This window comes from Nerophis lumbriciformis, linkage group LG34 (genome assembly GCF_033978685.3).
Source record: "Nerophis lumbriciformis linkage group LG34, RoL_Nlum_v2.1, whole genome shotgun sequence".
NCBI lineage: Eukaryota > Metazoa > Chordata > Actinopteri > Syngnathiformes > Syngnathidae > Nerophis > Nerophis lumbriciformis.
In genome coordinates this window covers 17,167,368-17,184,826 of record NC_084581.2, presented here as the reverse complement: position 1 = coordinate 17,184,826, position 17,459 = coordinate 17,167,368, and the positions used below count along the sequence as shown (strand labels likewise).

The 17,459-nt window shown below is 37.8% G+C and overlaps 1 protein-coding gene across 3 annotated transcripts in view; it reads right to left on the bottom strand.

The window, feature by feature from the left end:
* The window catches only part of LOC133576442 (3',5'-cyclic-AMP phosphodiesterase 7B-like), a 115,092-nt gene that overhangs the window by 57,203 nt on the left and 40,430 nt on the right, over positions 1 to 17,459 (bottom strand). For all 3 annotated transcript variants that reach the window (XR_009811637.2, XM_061929655.2, XM_061929656.2), the window contains 9 exons: positions 15,854 to 16,017; positions 15,723 to 15,786; positions 15,539 to 15,634; positions 15,163 to 15,263; positions 11,739 to 11,870; positions 11,571 to 11,662; positions 11,358 to 11,502; positions 11,116 to 11,212; positions 4,162 to 4,242 (listed from right to left, as the gene is read on the bottom strand). Coding sequence is in view for 2 of the 3 variants with exons in the window: in XM_061929655.2 (XP_061785639.1) it covers positions 4,162 to 4,242; positions 11,116 to 11,212; positions 11,358 to 11,502; positions 11,571 to 11,662; positions 11,739 to 11,870; positions 15,163 to 15,263; positions 15,539 to 15,634; positions 15,723 to 15,786; positions 15,854 to 16,017 (972 nt within the window). In the remaining variant the exon portion in view is untranslated. The remainder of the gene's footprint in view (positions 1 to 4,161; positions 4,243 to 11,115; positions 11,213 to 11,357; positions 11,503 to 11,570; positions 11,663 to 11,738; positions 11,871 to 15,162; positions 15,264 to 15,538; positions 15,635 to 15,722; positions 15,787 to 15,853; positions 16,018 to 17,459) is intronic.

Sequence of the window (17,459 nt, the reverse complement as noted above, 5' to 3'; positions counted from 1 at the left end):
CACTAATACACCCCCATACCATCACAGATGCTGGCTTTTCAACTTTGCGCCTATAACAATCCGGATGGTTCTTTTCCTCTTTGGAGACGACGTCCACAGTTTCCAAAAACAATTTGAAATGTGGACTCGTCAGACCACAGAACACTTTTCCACTTTGTATCAGTCCATCATAGATGAGCTCAGGCCCAGCGAAGCTGACGGCGTTTCTGGGTGTTGTTGATAAACGGTTTTCGCCTTGCATAGGAGAGTTTTAACTTGCACTTACAGATGTAACGACCAACTGTAGTTACTGAAAGTGGGTTTCTGAAGTGTTCCTGAGCCCATGTGATGATATCCTTTACACACTGATGTCGCTGATTGATGCAGTACAGCCTGAGGGATCGAAGGTCACGGGCTTAGCTGCTTACGTGCAGTGATTTCTCCAGATTCTCTGAACCCTTTGATGATTTTACGGACCGTAGATGGTGAAATCCCTAAATTCCTTGCAATAGATGGTTGAGAAAGGTTTTTCTTAAACTGTTCAACAATTTGCTCAAGCATTTGTTGACAAAGTGGTGACCCTCATCCCATCCTTGTTTGTGAATGACTGAGTATTTCATGGACTCTACTTTTATACCCAATCATGGCACCCACCTGTTCCCAATTTGCCTGTTCACCTGTGGGATGTTCCAAATAAGTGTTTGATGAGCATTCCTCAACTTTATCAGTATTTATTGCCAACTTTCCCAACTTCTTTGTCACGTGTTGCTGGAATCAAATTCTAAAGTTAATGATTATTTGCACAAAAAAAATGTTTATCAGTTTGAACATCAAATATGTTGTCTTTGTATCATATTCAACTGAATATGGGTTGAAAATGATTTGCAAATCATTGTATTCCGTTTATATTTACATCCAACACAATTTCTCAACTCATATGGAAACGGGGTTTGTAATAGTTTTAGTTTGGTTTCAAAAGCCCATAGAGATAATTGCTAATTTAGCATCTCTTCAAACGCCGTCATCGTGACAGATTTACCGCCGTATTTCTAAAATGACAATACTATTGAAGTTTATATTGTAGCTAAATCTCTGCCGTAAAGATATGGTGTCTAAAAAACATTAGTTTTTTCATAGTTTTTGCACATTTATTGTGTTTTGTTTACTTTTTTAATTAATACCGAAGCGGCATAGTACCCTATTTTCCGGACCATAAAGCGCACCCAAATACAGATCAGCAGGTACCAGAAGGTAAGAAAAGTTGCTTTTGCATAATATTGCCAAACAAAACGCCAGATAATATGTCTTACCTTATACACACGCCATAATAATACTTGTATGTTTAATGTGCCGACAATCCATCAAGCCGTGCAGCTTGATGGATTAACCCGATTGAGCTTACCAAAGTCGTACTAAAACATGTTGATAGATTTTTAAGCGCCGTGTGTAGTGTTCTATATTTTCAATGGAACATATAAAATGTTGGTGTTGTTTACTTGAGTCATATTGCCATTAGGGCTGGGCGATATATCGAATATACTCGATATATCGCGGGTTTGTCTCTGTGTGATGTAGAAAATGACTATATCGTAATATTCGAGTATACGTTCCCACGCAGTTGCTTTTAGCTGCGGGCATTACACTGCATGCTCTTCTCACTCTTTCTTGTCTCTCCTTCTCACAGAGACATAAAACAAGCGCACCTTGTTACATACATCACATACTGTCGCGCGTGCCACGTCATACACCCTCGCCGAGCAGAGAGGTAGCGGCATGGCTAACGTTAGCTGTGATGCAAGCGGAGCGGTGTGAGTGGTAATACGAGAGAGAGAAGGTGCGAATCTGATAACAAATGGAGGAATTATTAATTCCCAAGAAAAACAGCACGGGGTCCATCGTCTGGCGGTGGTTTGGCTTCAAGCGGGAAGATGTTGAACAGACAACCGTAATATGTCAAGTATGCAGCAAAAGCATTTGTACAAAAAGTAGCAGCACTATTAATTTGTAGCATTATTTGAAAAGTCACCCGCTAGAAAATGAAGAGTGCTTGAAACTCCGAACGTCAACATCTCGGCCGGTGCCACACCCAACTTAAATGCCGAAGCAACCAGCACTGACCCAATTGAGCCTGGCGTCTTCCATTTCCAGATCAACACTGTATGAAAAAAATTGTAAAAAAAACAGGAGATAACGTTCACAGGAACCTACCACATAGCGAAGGACATACACTATTTGATTTCCTATTATGCAGCTAATATTTATTTTACAGTTATTGAAATATCTTGTGTGACATCATGCACAAAAGTGCACTTTATTTGTTTTAAACTATTGTAGTGGCGTTCTGTACAAAAAGTGCACTTTAATTTAGTGTTGTTTTGACATGTCATCTTAGTGACATCATGCACAAAAGTGCACTCATAGCTGGTTTTAAAATGTCTCTTGCACTTTCTGTTTTGGAAATGACATGAATGTTTGTGCCACTGCTTAATAACTGTTTAATAACCACAGTTCTGGTAAATTGACTTCGTTGTGATTTCCCCCTCTGCATGAAACTTTAAAATGAGCATATATTAATGAAGTATGAACAAGAATGTTTTAATGTAGACACATAGAATCATCATGCTGGTGTGAATATATGCATCAAGTGTTAATTCAAGGTCAAGGCAAAATATTGAGATATATATCGTGTATCGTGACATGGCCTAAAAATATTGAGATATTAATAAAAGGCCATATCGCCCAGCCCTAATTGCAATCATAGTGCAGCCTACACTTATCTCTTATGTTTGACAGCCATCTACTGGTCACACTTATCATTACACCATGTACCAAATAAAATACGTCGGTAAACTCAACCAAACGTATTCCTTACATTAGGCGCACCGGGTTATAAGGCGCACTGTCGAGTTTTGAGGGGAAAAAAAAACATTTTAAGTGCGCCTTATAGTCCGGAAAATACGGTAGTTTTGAATTGGCTTCACTGCAGTAGGACATAAAGTGTTGTGGACCAATCAACCTATTTGTTTTACCTTTTCATAAAAACTTTGGACATAATCGTAAATATAAACCCATGATGGTTATGGTTTGAGTTTATTTTGAACAAGTATACAGATACAGTATGATACATCATATAATCTATATCCTCATTTGTCTTTACAATATGTTTCCAAATGAGTAGGAAGAAGCAAATCTTGTTTAATCCTACCCCTTTTCAAATTAATAGCAATTACAAATACATATGTTCACTTCCTGTTGTCATTTTGTAACACAATTTACATCAATCCAGGATTAATAAACATTTTGGATTAAACTGAATTGTAGTTGTCAATGTAGTCTTTATCTATTGTTCATATGTGATTATTCATAGTAAATACAAATATTTACAAACCTCGTAAAATATTACTTAAATATTATATCTTCATATCTAATTATAAACGTACATGAACTGCATTTTTGTTGAGTTTGTCTTTTATGCACACACTCAGGCTCCCATTGCCAAATCTATTTGTGGTCGCCAAGAGTTTTACAGTAAACCCACGTTTATCGCTGTTAATTGGCCCTGGTAAATGGTAAATTGTGAATTATAAATTTAATATTCTCATAACTCTAGCATAAAAAAACAGTTTACGACTTTCTATATATGGTTTTAAACATTAAGAAAGCCCTATAGAAACGAAATAACACCCTCTTAGTCACCATTATATGCCGCTAACTTTGAAGCGGGATGTGGCGAGGGACGACTATTATAATACACACTAGGCTAACCCTCACCCCTAGCGCAGGGGTGTCAAACTCATTTTTAGACCGGAGGCCACATGGAGGAAAATCTATTCACAATTGGGGCGGACTGGTAAAATCATGGCACAATAACTTAAAAATAAAGATAACTTCAGATTGTTTTCTTTGTTCAAAAATAGAACAAGTACATTCAGATTTTTTTTTTTTACACTTACCTCTTGGAGTTAATAGTATTCTATCTACCAAATTTCTAGCAATTTTTTATACTTCGCAAACTCATCTCGCTGGCCGGATGAAACCTGTTCGCGGGCCAAGTTGTACGTTTGACACCACTGGCCTAGCGTGTTCCACGAGTATCATTAAAGACCCAAATGGGGCCACAAACAAAACCCCCTGCCTTCGTGCATGTGTGCGTATAGAGGTGTTGCAGGCCATAACACTCACCATTCTGGATGGCTGGGACCGAGTCCACTCGTTGGTCGCACAGAGGACTGATCTCCAAGTCAAACTTCCTCTCCAGGTCACCTATACAACACAATAAACCAAGTCATTGAATACAGAATTTGACACAATTTTTTGTAAAATAAAGGCCTTTTAACATAAACATTTTTGAATTTGGACACAAGAAAAAAAAACACATGACAAGAGAAGTCGACTTGACTGTACGCAGGAAGTGAGCGGACTCACGTTCAAAGTAGCAAGACTCTGGCGTGTCCCAATACTTTTGTCAGTTGTTAGCAAAATAACTGTTTTAAAGTGGTTTCCTTCTTTATACATTTGTATGAGCCATAATATTAACTTAAAGGGGGCCTAAGGTGATTTTCATCTTTTCTGACTTTCAAATGTTACAATGTTGATACTTGTAACATTTGGCACTCAAGGCCAAAGTGTCAAATCATAAGGTGCATGCATTTTGGCGTGAGCTTTCACGCAGTTTTGGATGCCTCTGTTGGCTGGCTTTGTAGTCTGATGACGTTGTGACATCATCGCAAGGTGGAGGCACTTATTTGGAAATTAAGTATAGCTCTCAGCCAGAGGGGGAAGATATCCTCCTCCTCTGCTTCAGGCTATGAGGAAACACAAAAAATAGGGAGTATAAAGCACCATATTATTTTCTTTTAATCCTATAATAACACCAACGTGCGACAGGCAGTCACATAAATGCTGCAAAAAGCAGATTTTTTTATTCAGAGTCTGAAACAATCTGTCCTGTGTACAGTACCTAATGTTGTGAGTAGGGATGTCATGGTATGAGCATTTCTTATCACAGTTAGTGTGACCAAAAAAAACTAATGTGATCAAAATGTTCTAAAAGTACTTACCGTATTTTCCGGACTATAAGGCGCCCTTAAAATCCTTTTTTTTCCCTCAAAACTCGACAGTGCGCCTTATAACCCGGTGCGCCTAATGTAAGGAATAAGTTTGGTTGAGCTCACCCACCTCGAAGCTATTTTATTTGGTACATGGTGTAATGATAAGTGTGACCAGTAGATGGCAGTCAAACATAAGAGATAAGTGTAGCCTGCACTATGATGGGTCTCAAGTAAACAACACCAACATTTTAAATGTTGCATTGAAAATATAGAACATTACACACGGCACTCAAAAATCTATCAAAATGTTTTAGTACGACTTTGGTAAGCTATGAAGCCGCACCGCTTGAAGGATTGTCGGCGCAATAAACATACGAGTATTATTATGGTGTGTGTATAAGGTAAGACATTATCTGGCGTTCTGTTTCGCAATATTATGCAAAACCAACTTTCCTTACCTTCTGGTACCTGCTGATCTGTATTTGGGATCTTCCTAAATCCTAAAAAATTGCACGCGTCCACACTGACGCCGTAGTTGATAAGCTTCTTCATCCTCCGCTGTTGCCATTTCTAATATAAAGTAGTGTAAAGTTCTTACTTATATCTGTCATTAACTCGCCATAAAAGCGCTAAAACATACCGGTGTAGTGAGTTAAAATTATTCATCCAAGGAACTTTAGTTATTAGAGAGTTCCAGTCGGACGTTTTTTCACGGGACACATTTCCGGTGTGGTTGTTTCCAGATGAGGAGATGTTGCGCCGTTATTGATTTAAGTAAAGTCTTAATGTCATTAAAACAGTTAGCTCCATCTTTTGACACTTTTTCCACCCCTGTCCTTGAACGCTACACCGCTACAACAAAGATGACGGGGAGAAGACGCTGCCAAAGATGAGCCACATAAATAAGACCGCCCACAAAACGGCGCATCCTGAAACGACTGTCAGAAAGTGGCTTGAAGATGATCTGTAAAACATAATCTATGCAACATTTTGACCAAAGAACCACCATTACATGTTATGTAGACCACAAGGAAGTGTTTTACATTTAGAAAAAAAGTATAATAATATGACTCCTTTAATGCGCCCTATAATCCGGTGCGCCTAATATATGAAAAAAGATAAAAAAATTGACCATTCATCGGCAGTGTGCCTTATAATCAATCCGGTGCGCCCTAAGATCCGGAAAATACTTTGGTCTTTTAACCAAGTTTTATTTAAAAAACACAAACAAATCCTTCAAAAAGATTTCCATTGTAGAAGAAAAATCTTTGTAGATAAGAACACTGTGTTGCATGTACCTCAAGTGAATGTGCATATGAAAGCAACACAAATGTGTAGTGTAATGGCAGAAACAAAAATAAATGTGAAAATTGTGCAAGATGGCACCTTATGTACACAAGAGATATACAATAACAACAAATATAAACATTTTGAAAGATGGCTCTTGATGGCCAAAAGACGTAATTGCACTTTTTGTCCATATAGATAAAAATAGAGTTCATATATGAGCTCTAGTCTTGCACATAGGGCTGCACGATAATGGCCAAAATAATAATCACAATTATTTTTTTTAAATATTTAAATCACGATTATGCATTATGTTACGTAAAACATTGTTGGAGTGGGGTGTGAATGCGACGCCATCATGTATTTTGTAATGTCTAATAAAAAGGCTATAAAAAAACGTTATCCATATATTTAAAGACGAACATTTGTCTTTTTGTTCATTTATAGTATCAACGTATCAGCTTTTTTCTCTTTATATGATGTCTTTATCTCTGTTTTTACATTTTGATAGAGAGAGGTATTTTTTATTAAGTTATGTATATTTACATGTACTAAATGTTATCGGGACAGAGCCATTAAAGTTTGAGCAGAAATATGTCATGTAGGAATTAGGTATACACTGTAAACCTTTAACAAAAACGGGGAAAAAAACCCAGAGTAATGTAAAAAACATGTTGTTTACTTTTTGATATCAATTTAAAACACAAAGCAGTTTGGTTAATGAAGTTTAAGTCTAATAAACAAGTGTTGTTCTCCAACAAAAACACCATGTGGTTCACTGCAACAGTTTGGCCAAAAAAAAAACCCCCAACAGGATTGATACCTCTCTCATCTAATACACAATCTTTGTGCCTCACTGACAACTCAGCGTGTTGACAGCCTGCATTCTTTCGATGAGACGACGATATGTTTTAGCTAGCATTGATGTTATTGGAACACTGACAAAGTTAGCTGTTAAATAACAGACAAGTGACCATTCCAGTAAACAAACTAAAGACTTTATAAACAAGTTGTGACAACGTTCTCGACACATCGCCTGCTGCATGTTTCCTCACATCATTAACTCTCAGTCACAGCAGATGAGAGAATGACATTGTGTTGAGAAAATGAGAGCAACATCACATCTTTTTCTCCTCTGCTGTATACTTTTAGCGTGGGACAAATGCATGTCTCCGAAATTGTCCACACCTGTCGCAATCTAATAACAGCAGTGTGCTCCTAAACACACGCCAAGACTCTACGCTACGGAAGGGAAGCGAGACAAATAAAGTGAAACGAAGCGGTCAGCTTCATTTATTCGAAAGGAAAATCTCCGAAACAAGGTCCGTTTAGTTGCTTTCTGCCATGTTTTCTCAAGTCAAACGGCGCTAGTGTGCATGCGCCGGGGCTGCTGCAACTCCGTTTCCAGGAAATGAGCAGAGTTGCCTAAAATGCATTAATAAATGGCGTTTTTTGGAAAATTTTAGATTTTAACGGTATTACTAACAATCTTGAATTTTACCCCGGTTTATAATAATACCATTTACCTTTACATCCCTAGTTGTGACCGGGTGAATCTTTATGTTTATGAAGTTTATTTTCAACCCTGTCTGAAAAAAATAGGGGTCACAAATTCAAGATGTATATTTAAACATTGTGCCTTTTAAAAAGATAAATGATGATACTTTGGAAGAGGGTGGGACGTGGTTTCAGTTGCAATCAGGAAATGCCTATAGAAATGAACATCTTGCAGACAGATTCAAAACTCACACAAAATTTATACCAAAGCATATCCAAAACATTTTATTTAGACCAAATCCTCAAACAGTGGTACGCAGGCTCCACCTAGTGGTATGCCAAAGAATCACTTGCTTAAAGTACAGTGTTTTATTTTCCTATATTTAAACACAGTGTTATTGTTCAAACTGTGTGTAATAGAGATGCGCGGTTTGCGGACACAACCGCGGAGTCCGCGGATTATCCGCGGATCGGGCGGATGAAATTTAAAAAAATAAGATTTTATCTGCTCGCGGGTTGGGTCGGGCGGATTAATTAGATATTTTTTTTTTTTTTTTTTTTTTTTTGCGGGTGGCAGTTAAACCAATTGGGAAATATATATACATAGTTAAATGTTGTTACCCACATACGAAAAACGAGCAGGCACCTGCAGCATATGCCACAACAGAAGAAAAAAAAAGAAAAGAGATGGACACTTTTACGGAGCGGAGGGACGCCTCGCCGGGGTCCGGGACCGAGGCTCCTTCCCCCGAGAGGGCCCCACGTCCAGGGTCACTACCGCGCCCACCGCACCGACACCCCGCCTCGTCCGCTTTCGCCGCGGCCGGCGTCACGCGCAGCAGGTAAGCAGTTTACCTGCCCGCCACCCCCGTGGCCGGGGGCTCGTAAAATGGGTCACTCCGCGCGCTCCGCCCGCGCAGCTTACCTGCTTGCTCGCAAAATGATTATTAGCATTCAGACAGGTTAAAATGTTGCTAAAACCATCACTTTTCTATCAGTCACAGTGACTTTTCAAAACAAAAATATTACAGCAAAAATCATATGGGTTGATTGACATGTTTATTCTGTAAGCTAACTTCAATAGTTTGAAATTATTTTGACAGTTAATGCCAGTTATCCTGTCAACCTTTCACAAGACTTCAATTTGTTAATTGAAAGTATAAATAGTATAAACACTTTTAACAGTATGTCGTGCTGTGAAATACAGCCGACAGGATGGCGCACCAAACACAAAGCAAGGCCATGCTGCAGGAGAACAAAGGACTTCTTTCATTTAAGGTTTGTGATAAACCATCAAACTCATTCGTTAAAAGGACTCTATAGTAATATAAAGCGAATTTTTCTGGACATTATCATGCAAGAAAAGTTTATTTTTGGGATCGCGATCACCGCGTAATGATTTTTAAAGGTTGCATTACATTATTAACTGTCCCATGTGATCAGCCAGTGCGATTGGAAGTCCATGCTCAATTATTGCCTCCGTAAATAAAACTTCGGCATTTATCACATCCAAAGAATCTGTTTGGGCGACGAAAAACGTTGAAAGTTTTCCACTTGTATCGCTAGCAACGGCATTAGACTTGTGTTTTTTTGTCCCAACGTGGTCTTTTACATCACTAATTCCTCCGTGTCCGATCGAAAAATCTTGTCTGCACAAGGTGCAATTCGCGTAGTTTTCACCCTTTTTTTTTTTTTTTTAATTAATATTAGATATATAACAACGGGCGGATGGCGGGCGGATGCAGTTCTGATCAAACGTTACATCGGGTGGATGGCGGATGGTTGACGACTTTCTGCCGCGGTTGCGGATGAAATAAATTGCCTATCCGCGCATCTCTAGTGTGTAATGTTGCAGTGGCCAATGCTTAGTGGTTTAATGAACGCTTAGGACTACGATGCTACTGTATTTTAATGTTGGTCATTATGGTGGTACTTGAAGTGCCAAGTTTTTTCTGAAGTGGTACTTGGTGAAAAAAGTTTGAGAACCACTGATCAAGACCACAAAGAAGTGTTTTCAATATAGATTAAAATCATCATGGGGCCCTTTAAAAGTTAGCACGTTTTATGATGGCGACAGTTTGACCTTGGAACTGATTATTCCTATTTCCATTATTTGCTCTGGGAAAATTAGTTTTTAAGTACAAGCAAATCAAAAAAGGTAATTTCAATTACTAAGATGTTACACTTATGCAGATCCCAAATACAGATCAGCAGGTACCAGAAGGTAACAAAAGCTGGTTTTACATTATATTGCGAAACTAAACGCCAGATAATAGGTACCATTTTGCGGTCCTTATACACACACCATAATAATACTTGTATGTTGAAGCACTGCACGTCTAACTACGGTAGCCGTAATGCTCCGACCATACATCAAGCGATGCGGCTTTGTAGCTTACCAAAGTCGTACTAAAACATTTTGACAGATTTTTGAGCACCGCGTGTAAGGTTCTATATATTTAGTGGGACATTTCAAGTTTTGGTGTTCTTTACTGGCGTCATCTTGCAGTCTACACGTATCTCTTATGTGTGACTGCCATCTACTGGTCACACTTATCATTACACCATGTACCAAATAAAATACCTTCGAGGTCGGTAAACACAACCAAAATTACTCCGTAGATTAGGCACACTGTTATAAGGCGCACTGTCGATTTTTGAGAGAATGAAATGATTTTAAGTACGCCTTATAGTCCAAATAATACGGTAAAAACAGCATCTTTTCAAGATCGGCATTGCAACTGGAGTCTGTTCTTAATTTCCCTACCTATATATAAATCCATCCATCCATCCATTTCCTACCGCTTATTCCCTTCGGGGTCGCGGGGGGCGCTGGAGAATGTTAAATAAATATATAAATATATGTAAAACAGTAAGTGAGGAGGGCGTTGTGTTGTTAGATATATATATATATATATATATATATATATATTATACTGCCTAAAAGCCTTAGCACTGTTGACAGGAAGAGTAAGTAAATTTGAGCTAGGCGAGAGGATGACAATTTTGCCGTTTCAGTAATAAAGAGTTGACATTTTATTACATGTTGCTGTTCCTGCTTTGTTTATATGAGAAACAAAAATACATTTGGATACATTTGGCCAACAATTTTTGTTTGGCCAAAATGTTCGGGGAAGTTGCTGGCAGTGGGCAAAATTGCAGGGCCGTGCTTAATTCACAGGAAGTTGTTACATTTGCTTTAATTGGCGCGGTTCACGACATTGCAAGTTCCCTGAGGGACTGATAAATCCAATGAATTGGCAAACGTAACCGAATGAGAAAGACAAGTGCCAACACTCACCCTGCCTGTAGAACTCCTCACACACCCTCTCACTCCACTGCTTACTGAGCTCCCAAACGCGACACGGGTTGCACACATCTGCACACTTGAGGCCAATCTGGGGACGAGGAGAACGCTTTGTAATCCAAAGCTCCAAGAACTAGTCATGACAACTTTTGTAACTGATCTACTGTGTGGAACAATGTCCCTTGTGGATCATTAAAGTTTGTCTAAGTGTAACTCAACAATTAAGCGCACGTCACCTGCAGGATAAAGTGCCTGTGAGAAGCCAGCTGAAGATCAAGGTCTTGATTGTCTAGATGTTCCCTGAAGGTGAGCAGGAACTCGTTTTGTCGGCTGATGTCTGTGGCCAAGATGAGAGAACCCAGCTGCCGTTCGATTCCCTGCCTGCATAGAGAGTTAATAAGTCAACACTGAAAAAGACGGTATTCTAGTTACAAAGTGTGTTTTCTTACGACACATCGGCAGGCAGGTGTGACAACAGTCGTGACTCTCGCAGCATGCCCACTGTGGACCTCCAGTGGTGACTCTCCAGCACTGATGTGTTCTGCACAGAAGAAGCAAAGATGAACATCTTCCTCCTCATTCTTCTTCCTCATTTTAAATGATCGCTAATGCAACACCTGATAGAGAGACGCCAGGTGGTGTCGCGTCTTGATAAGGAAAGGCTGGTTGACGCCAGGGTGGTCCACGTCATGGGCGGCGGCCGCCATCAAACCCAGGAACACATCCAGTGGGGTCAGCTGCTCTGCTAGCTACAGCGTAAAATCATTACCGCAATCATAAGCCTTTTAGAGATATACTTGGGTGAGGTATTTCAAGTCATTTAAGACCTTTTTTTTTTTGAGTTGTGACATGTGAAATGTCCATGGCAGAGGTCGCCAAACTATGGCCCGAATATGTCCTGTTTAGCCGCTCAGGCAAATCATATTGCTGACGTAGCTGTCCATATCTGCTGTACAAATGTACTTAACAAAAGAGAAGTGTGGGATATTTCTCTTGTTGCCTTATTTGTATTTATTAAATGTTTGGATATACTTAGTGTTTGGCACAGTCGAATAAGACTACAAAAAAATTATATATATATATATATATATATATATATATATATATATATATATATATATATATATACATATATATATATATATATTTACATACATACACACAAATGTATACACATTTATGTATATGTGTACATATTTATATATATACACAGGTAAAAGCCAGTAAATTAGAATATTTTGAAAAACTTGATTTATTTCAGTAATTGCATTCAAAAGGTGTAACTTGTACATTATATTTATTCATTGCACACAGACTGATGCATTCAAATGTTTATTTCATTTAATTTTGATGATTTGAAGTGGCAACAAATGAAAATCCAAAATTCCGTGTGTCACAAAATTAGAATATTACTTAAGGCTAATACAAAAAAGGGATTTTTAGAAATGTTGGCCAACTGAAAAGTATGAAAATGAAAAATATGAGCATGTACAATACTCAATACTTGGTTGGAGCTCCTTTTGCCTCAATTACTGCGTTAATGCGGCGTGGCATGGAGTCGATGAGTTTCTGGCACTGCTCAGGTGTTATGAGAGCCCAGGTTGCTCTGATAGTGGCCTTCAACTCTTCTGCGTTTTTGGGTCTGGCATTCTGCATCTTCCTTTTCACAATACCCCACAGATTTTCTATGGGGCTAAGGTCAGGGGAGTTGGCGGGCCAATTTAGAACAGAAATACCATGGTCCGTAAACCAGGCACGGGTAGATTTTGCGCTGTGTGCAGGCGCCAAGTCCTGTTGGAACTTGAAATCTCCATCTCCATAGAGCAGGTCAGCAGCAGGAAGCATGAAGTGCTCTAAAACATGCTGGTAGACGGCTGCGTTGACCCTGGATCTCAGGAAACAGAGTGGACCGACACCAGCAGATGACATGGCACCCCAAACCATCACTGATGGTGGAAACTTTACACTAGACTTCAGGCAACGTGGATCCTGTGCCTCTCCTGTCTTCCTCCAGACTCTGGGACCTCGATTTCCAAAGGAAATGCAAAATTTGCTTTCGTCAGAAAACATGACTTTGGACCACTCAGCAGCAGTCCAGCTCTTTTTTTCCTTAGCCCAGGTGAGACGCTTTGCGCGCTGTTTCTTGGTCAACAGTGGCTTGACACGAGGTATACGGCAGTTGAAACCCATGTCTTTCAAGCGTCTCTTGGTGGTGGATCTTGAAGCACTGACTCCAGCAGCTGTCCACTCCTTCTGAATCTCCCCCACATTTTTGAATGGGTTTTTTTTTCACAATCTTGACCAGGGCGCGGTGATCCCTATCGCTTGTACACTTTTTCTGACCACAGTTTTTCCTTCCCTTTGCCTCTCCATTAATGTGTTTGGACACAGAGCTCTGAGAACAGCCAGCCTCTTCAGCAATAACCTTTTGTGTCTTTCCCTCCTTGTGCAATGTGTCGATGGTTGCCTTTTGGACAGCTGTCAAATCTGAAGTCTTCCCCATGTTTGTGTAGGCTTCAGAACTGGACTGAGAGACCATTTAAAGCCCTTTGCAGGTGTTTTGAGTTAATCAGCTGATTAGTTTGTGGCACCAGGTGTCTTCAAAATTTAACCCTTACACAATATTCTAATTTTGTGACACACGGAATTTTGGATTTTCATTTGTTGCCACTTCAAATCATCAAAATTAAATGAAATAAACATTTGAATGCATCAGTCTGTGTGCAATGAATAAATATAATGTATAAGTTACACCTTTTGAATGCAATTACTGAAATAAATCAAGTTTTTCAAAATATTCTAATTTACTGGCTTTTACCTGTATATATATACACACATACACATATACATACATATATACATATATATATATATATATATATATATATATATATATATATATACATACATACATACATATATATATATATACACACATATACATATATATATATATATATATATATATATATAAATATATATGTATATGTATTTAATCTATTTCATATATATATAAATATATATATATATACACACATATGTATATATACACATATATATACATATACACATGTATATATACACATATATATACATATACACATATATATACATATACACATATATATACATACATATATATGTATATATATGTGTATATATATATATACATACACATATACATATATATACATATATATATAAATGTATGTGTATATATATATATATATGTATATATACATATGTATATTTGTATATATATATATATATATATATATATATATATATATACACCGTATATGTGTACGTATATATATATATACACCGTATATGTGTATGTGTGTATATATATATATATATATATATATATATATAAATATTTACATACATACACACATAGTGTTCGCATTAAACACTCGTGAAAAAAAAATTGTGCTGTTATTGAATTGTATAGTTAACGCTCACTTTTACTTGCATGGGGCATAGGCATTTTTGCAAATAATCGTTTCATTACACGTGTGTGATAAATTTCAAGTAAATTTTACTTATAAGGTGACTGAAGTGACCTTCTATGGTCTATCAAGCTTTTTGCGCAAAGTTTTTAGCCTAACTGCATTTTAGATTTTTGGTGTTGAAAACCAGTGAATATATCTGGTCAATTGTATATGATCCAAATTACTTTTTGTCAGGTTTTAAACTGGATTTGTGGGGAAAATTTACAGTCACGCAAACCTGGTGGATGAGGGTCTCAGCATTTACATTTTTCCCAATTTTGGGGGCTGAAAAACAGCTCAATCATCTGTTAAATCTCTACAATCTAAAATATTTTTGTACAGCTAATAAAGCTAAATTTGTGTGAGAAATATCAAGTCAATTTGACTGTAGTGACCTTTGACACTTCTAAGTTCCACCAAGCTTTTTGTAGTACTGTACATATCAAGTAGGCTTGTGTGAGAAATGTCAAGTCCTTTAAGTCTTATGGGGTGACTGGTGTGACCCACTGTTGGACATAAACAAACAGGAAGTAACTTTGCGTCTTACCCTGGGATCCTGCAGGTAGCAGAACATGGCCTGGGTGACGTCGGCCGCGTGCACAGCATTGTGATAAGGATTCTGGGAGTGGTAGTCACTCTGCACTGTGCCTGCAAACAACACCATGATGTAATTATTCATACCAAACCACACCGTTGTGATAATAAGATTAGGGGTGGTGTCTTGTTCCCATGACAACACACACACGCTATAAAAGTCATATGTCATTACGGGATTAATATTCAGTTGCAGTAACGCCTCCTCAGTATCTGTTTGTATTGTTGGGTTGTCCCTAAAACGCCGACTGCGCTCACTCAAGTTTCAGCTTTTTGCAGCGCCAAAAGGCCCGCCAAAGGAACGTATATTTGCATCGCGGGGCACGTACTCAGGAACCTGTGCAGTTTGACCATGTCCAGCTGGAAGTGGTGAACGAGGCCGTAGACGTTGAAGAGGTGGCACATCAGCGTCACAAGACTGTTACCTAACGCACACACACATTGTATTCTATCATTTACATGTTGAAGGTACATGGAATTTAATAACATGGAGGATTCTAGAAGGTGCCTTACCATTTGTAAGACGATCAAAAAAGAAAACGTCAAAGTTCCAAGAGCCAACTTTTGACAGCATGTGCTGGAACAAAAAGAGGATTGTTAGATATGTACTGTACATACACTATATGTGTTTGTGTATGTCTTACTGCAGCCTGGCCCAGGTAGTCGTCGTCCAGCAGATGCAAAGACTCGGGCGTCCGGGGCACCAACCCCCTTAGCAGCCGGGAAGCGTGGCAGTACCTCTGGAATCTCAGCAGACTCTTCACCTTCCTCCTTCTGCCAGCCTCTAGCTCTCTCTGTTGGTCACTGGCTGCAAGTACAGAGAGAGGATGGCGGTAATAGAGAAAAAGGTTAAGGACTGCAACAAACAATGGGCTTCGGTTCAAGTTTGCCTATTGTTTAACATTTGAACCCATCAAACTCATTCAATCACAACTTATAAAAAAGCATTTATTCAGGACAACTTTATTGATTATTTATTTAATGTGTTTACTAATTTGTTACAAACTGAGCACAGGAAATGAACAGACAACTGTGTTGGAAATTGCTATGAACTTGCTTCTTCCTACTTCTTTTCAAACATGTCATTTGTTGTAATGATAAACTGGAAAAATGTGATATACCATATTGTAACTGTATGCATGTTCAAAATAAAATTAAAACACTGCATTTACAGTTTATCAGTTTAAGGGGAATTAGGGCTAAATGACAGGAAAAAAGTGATATTTTTTATGAGAAAAAGCTGCAATTTCTCCAGACTAATGTAAAATGTATAATATTACAAGAATGCAGACGGATAATTATATACTCCCCCCCACAAATTACTATTATAAAATATTCCTTTCTTTCTGATAACATTTTTACCTAAAAATTCTGTTCTTGTAAATAAAAAAAAATAAAAAAATTACATTACATGACATACAACCTTTAAAATGACCATTTTATTGATGACATTACGACTTTTCTTACCATATTACAATATTCCCTCAGTAAAGTTACGACTTTATGCCTGGAACATTTAAAATGTCCGTTTTTATGACACAAACACGTTCCGCATTTACATTATCACTCTTAAAATTTCAAATTTACTCTCTTAATGGCTTCTTTTACAGTTCACACATGACATAACTTTGTGATTTTCATCTTATGCTCTCAGCTGATCTTTTTTTACAACATGAAACCATTACAATTACGACTTTATCTTAATAGGATTAAAACCTTCTTTTGTCTTGTCACAACATTCAGAGCTTGTAATTACAATTTTCTTCAGATGACAATTTTTTTCTTGACATATTTTATATTCACAATTTCAAACTATGACTCCTTTCATTACATGACAACTTTTATTGTGACTTCAACTTGCTAAAATTACGACTGTGCTTTCATAACATTACCATTTTATTCCTAGCCACATTACGACACACACTTACCCACAATTTACAACTATGTTCGTCTTGGAACATAACGATTTTTAAGTGGTAATTTTACTCTATATTTCCTTTTCAGTATACATGGGTACCTCATTTTTTGTTAGTGATCCGTTCCAAAAGATAAATACAAATTGTGCAAAAACCGAATACATTTTCTACATAAACAAAAATACAAAAAAATCAAACTAATATGTATCAGACACCCAAAAATAACAACACCAAAGAGCTTTAATTACAAATGATTATATAGTTTTACATGCAAAATTAACAATGTAAAACACATATCAATAATGAATTAAATGTGTAAAGGAGACATCACTTT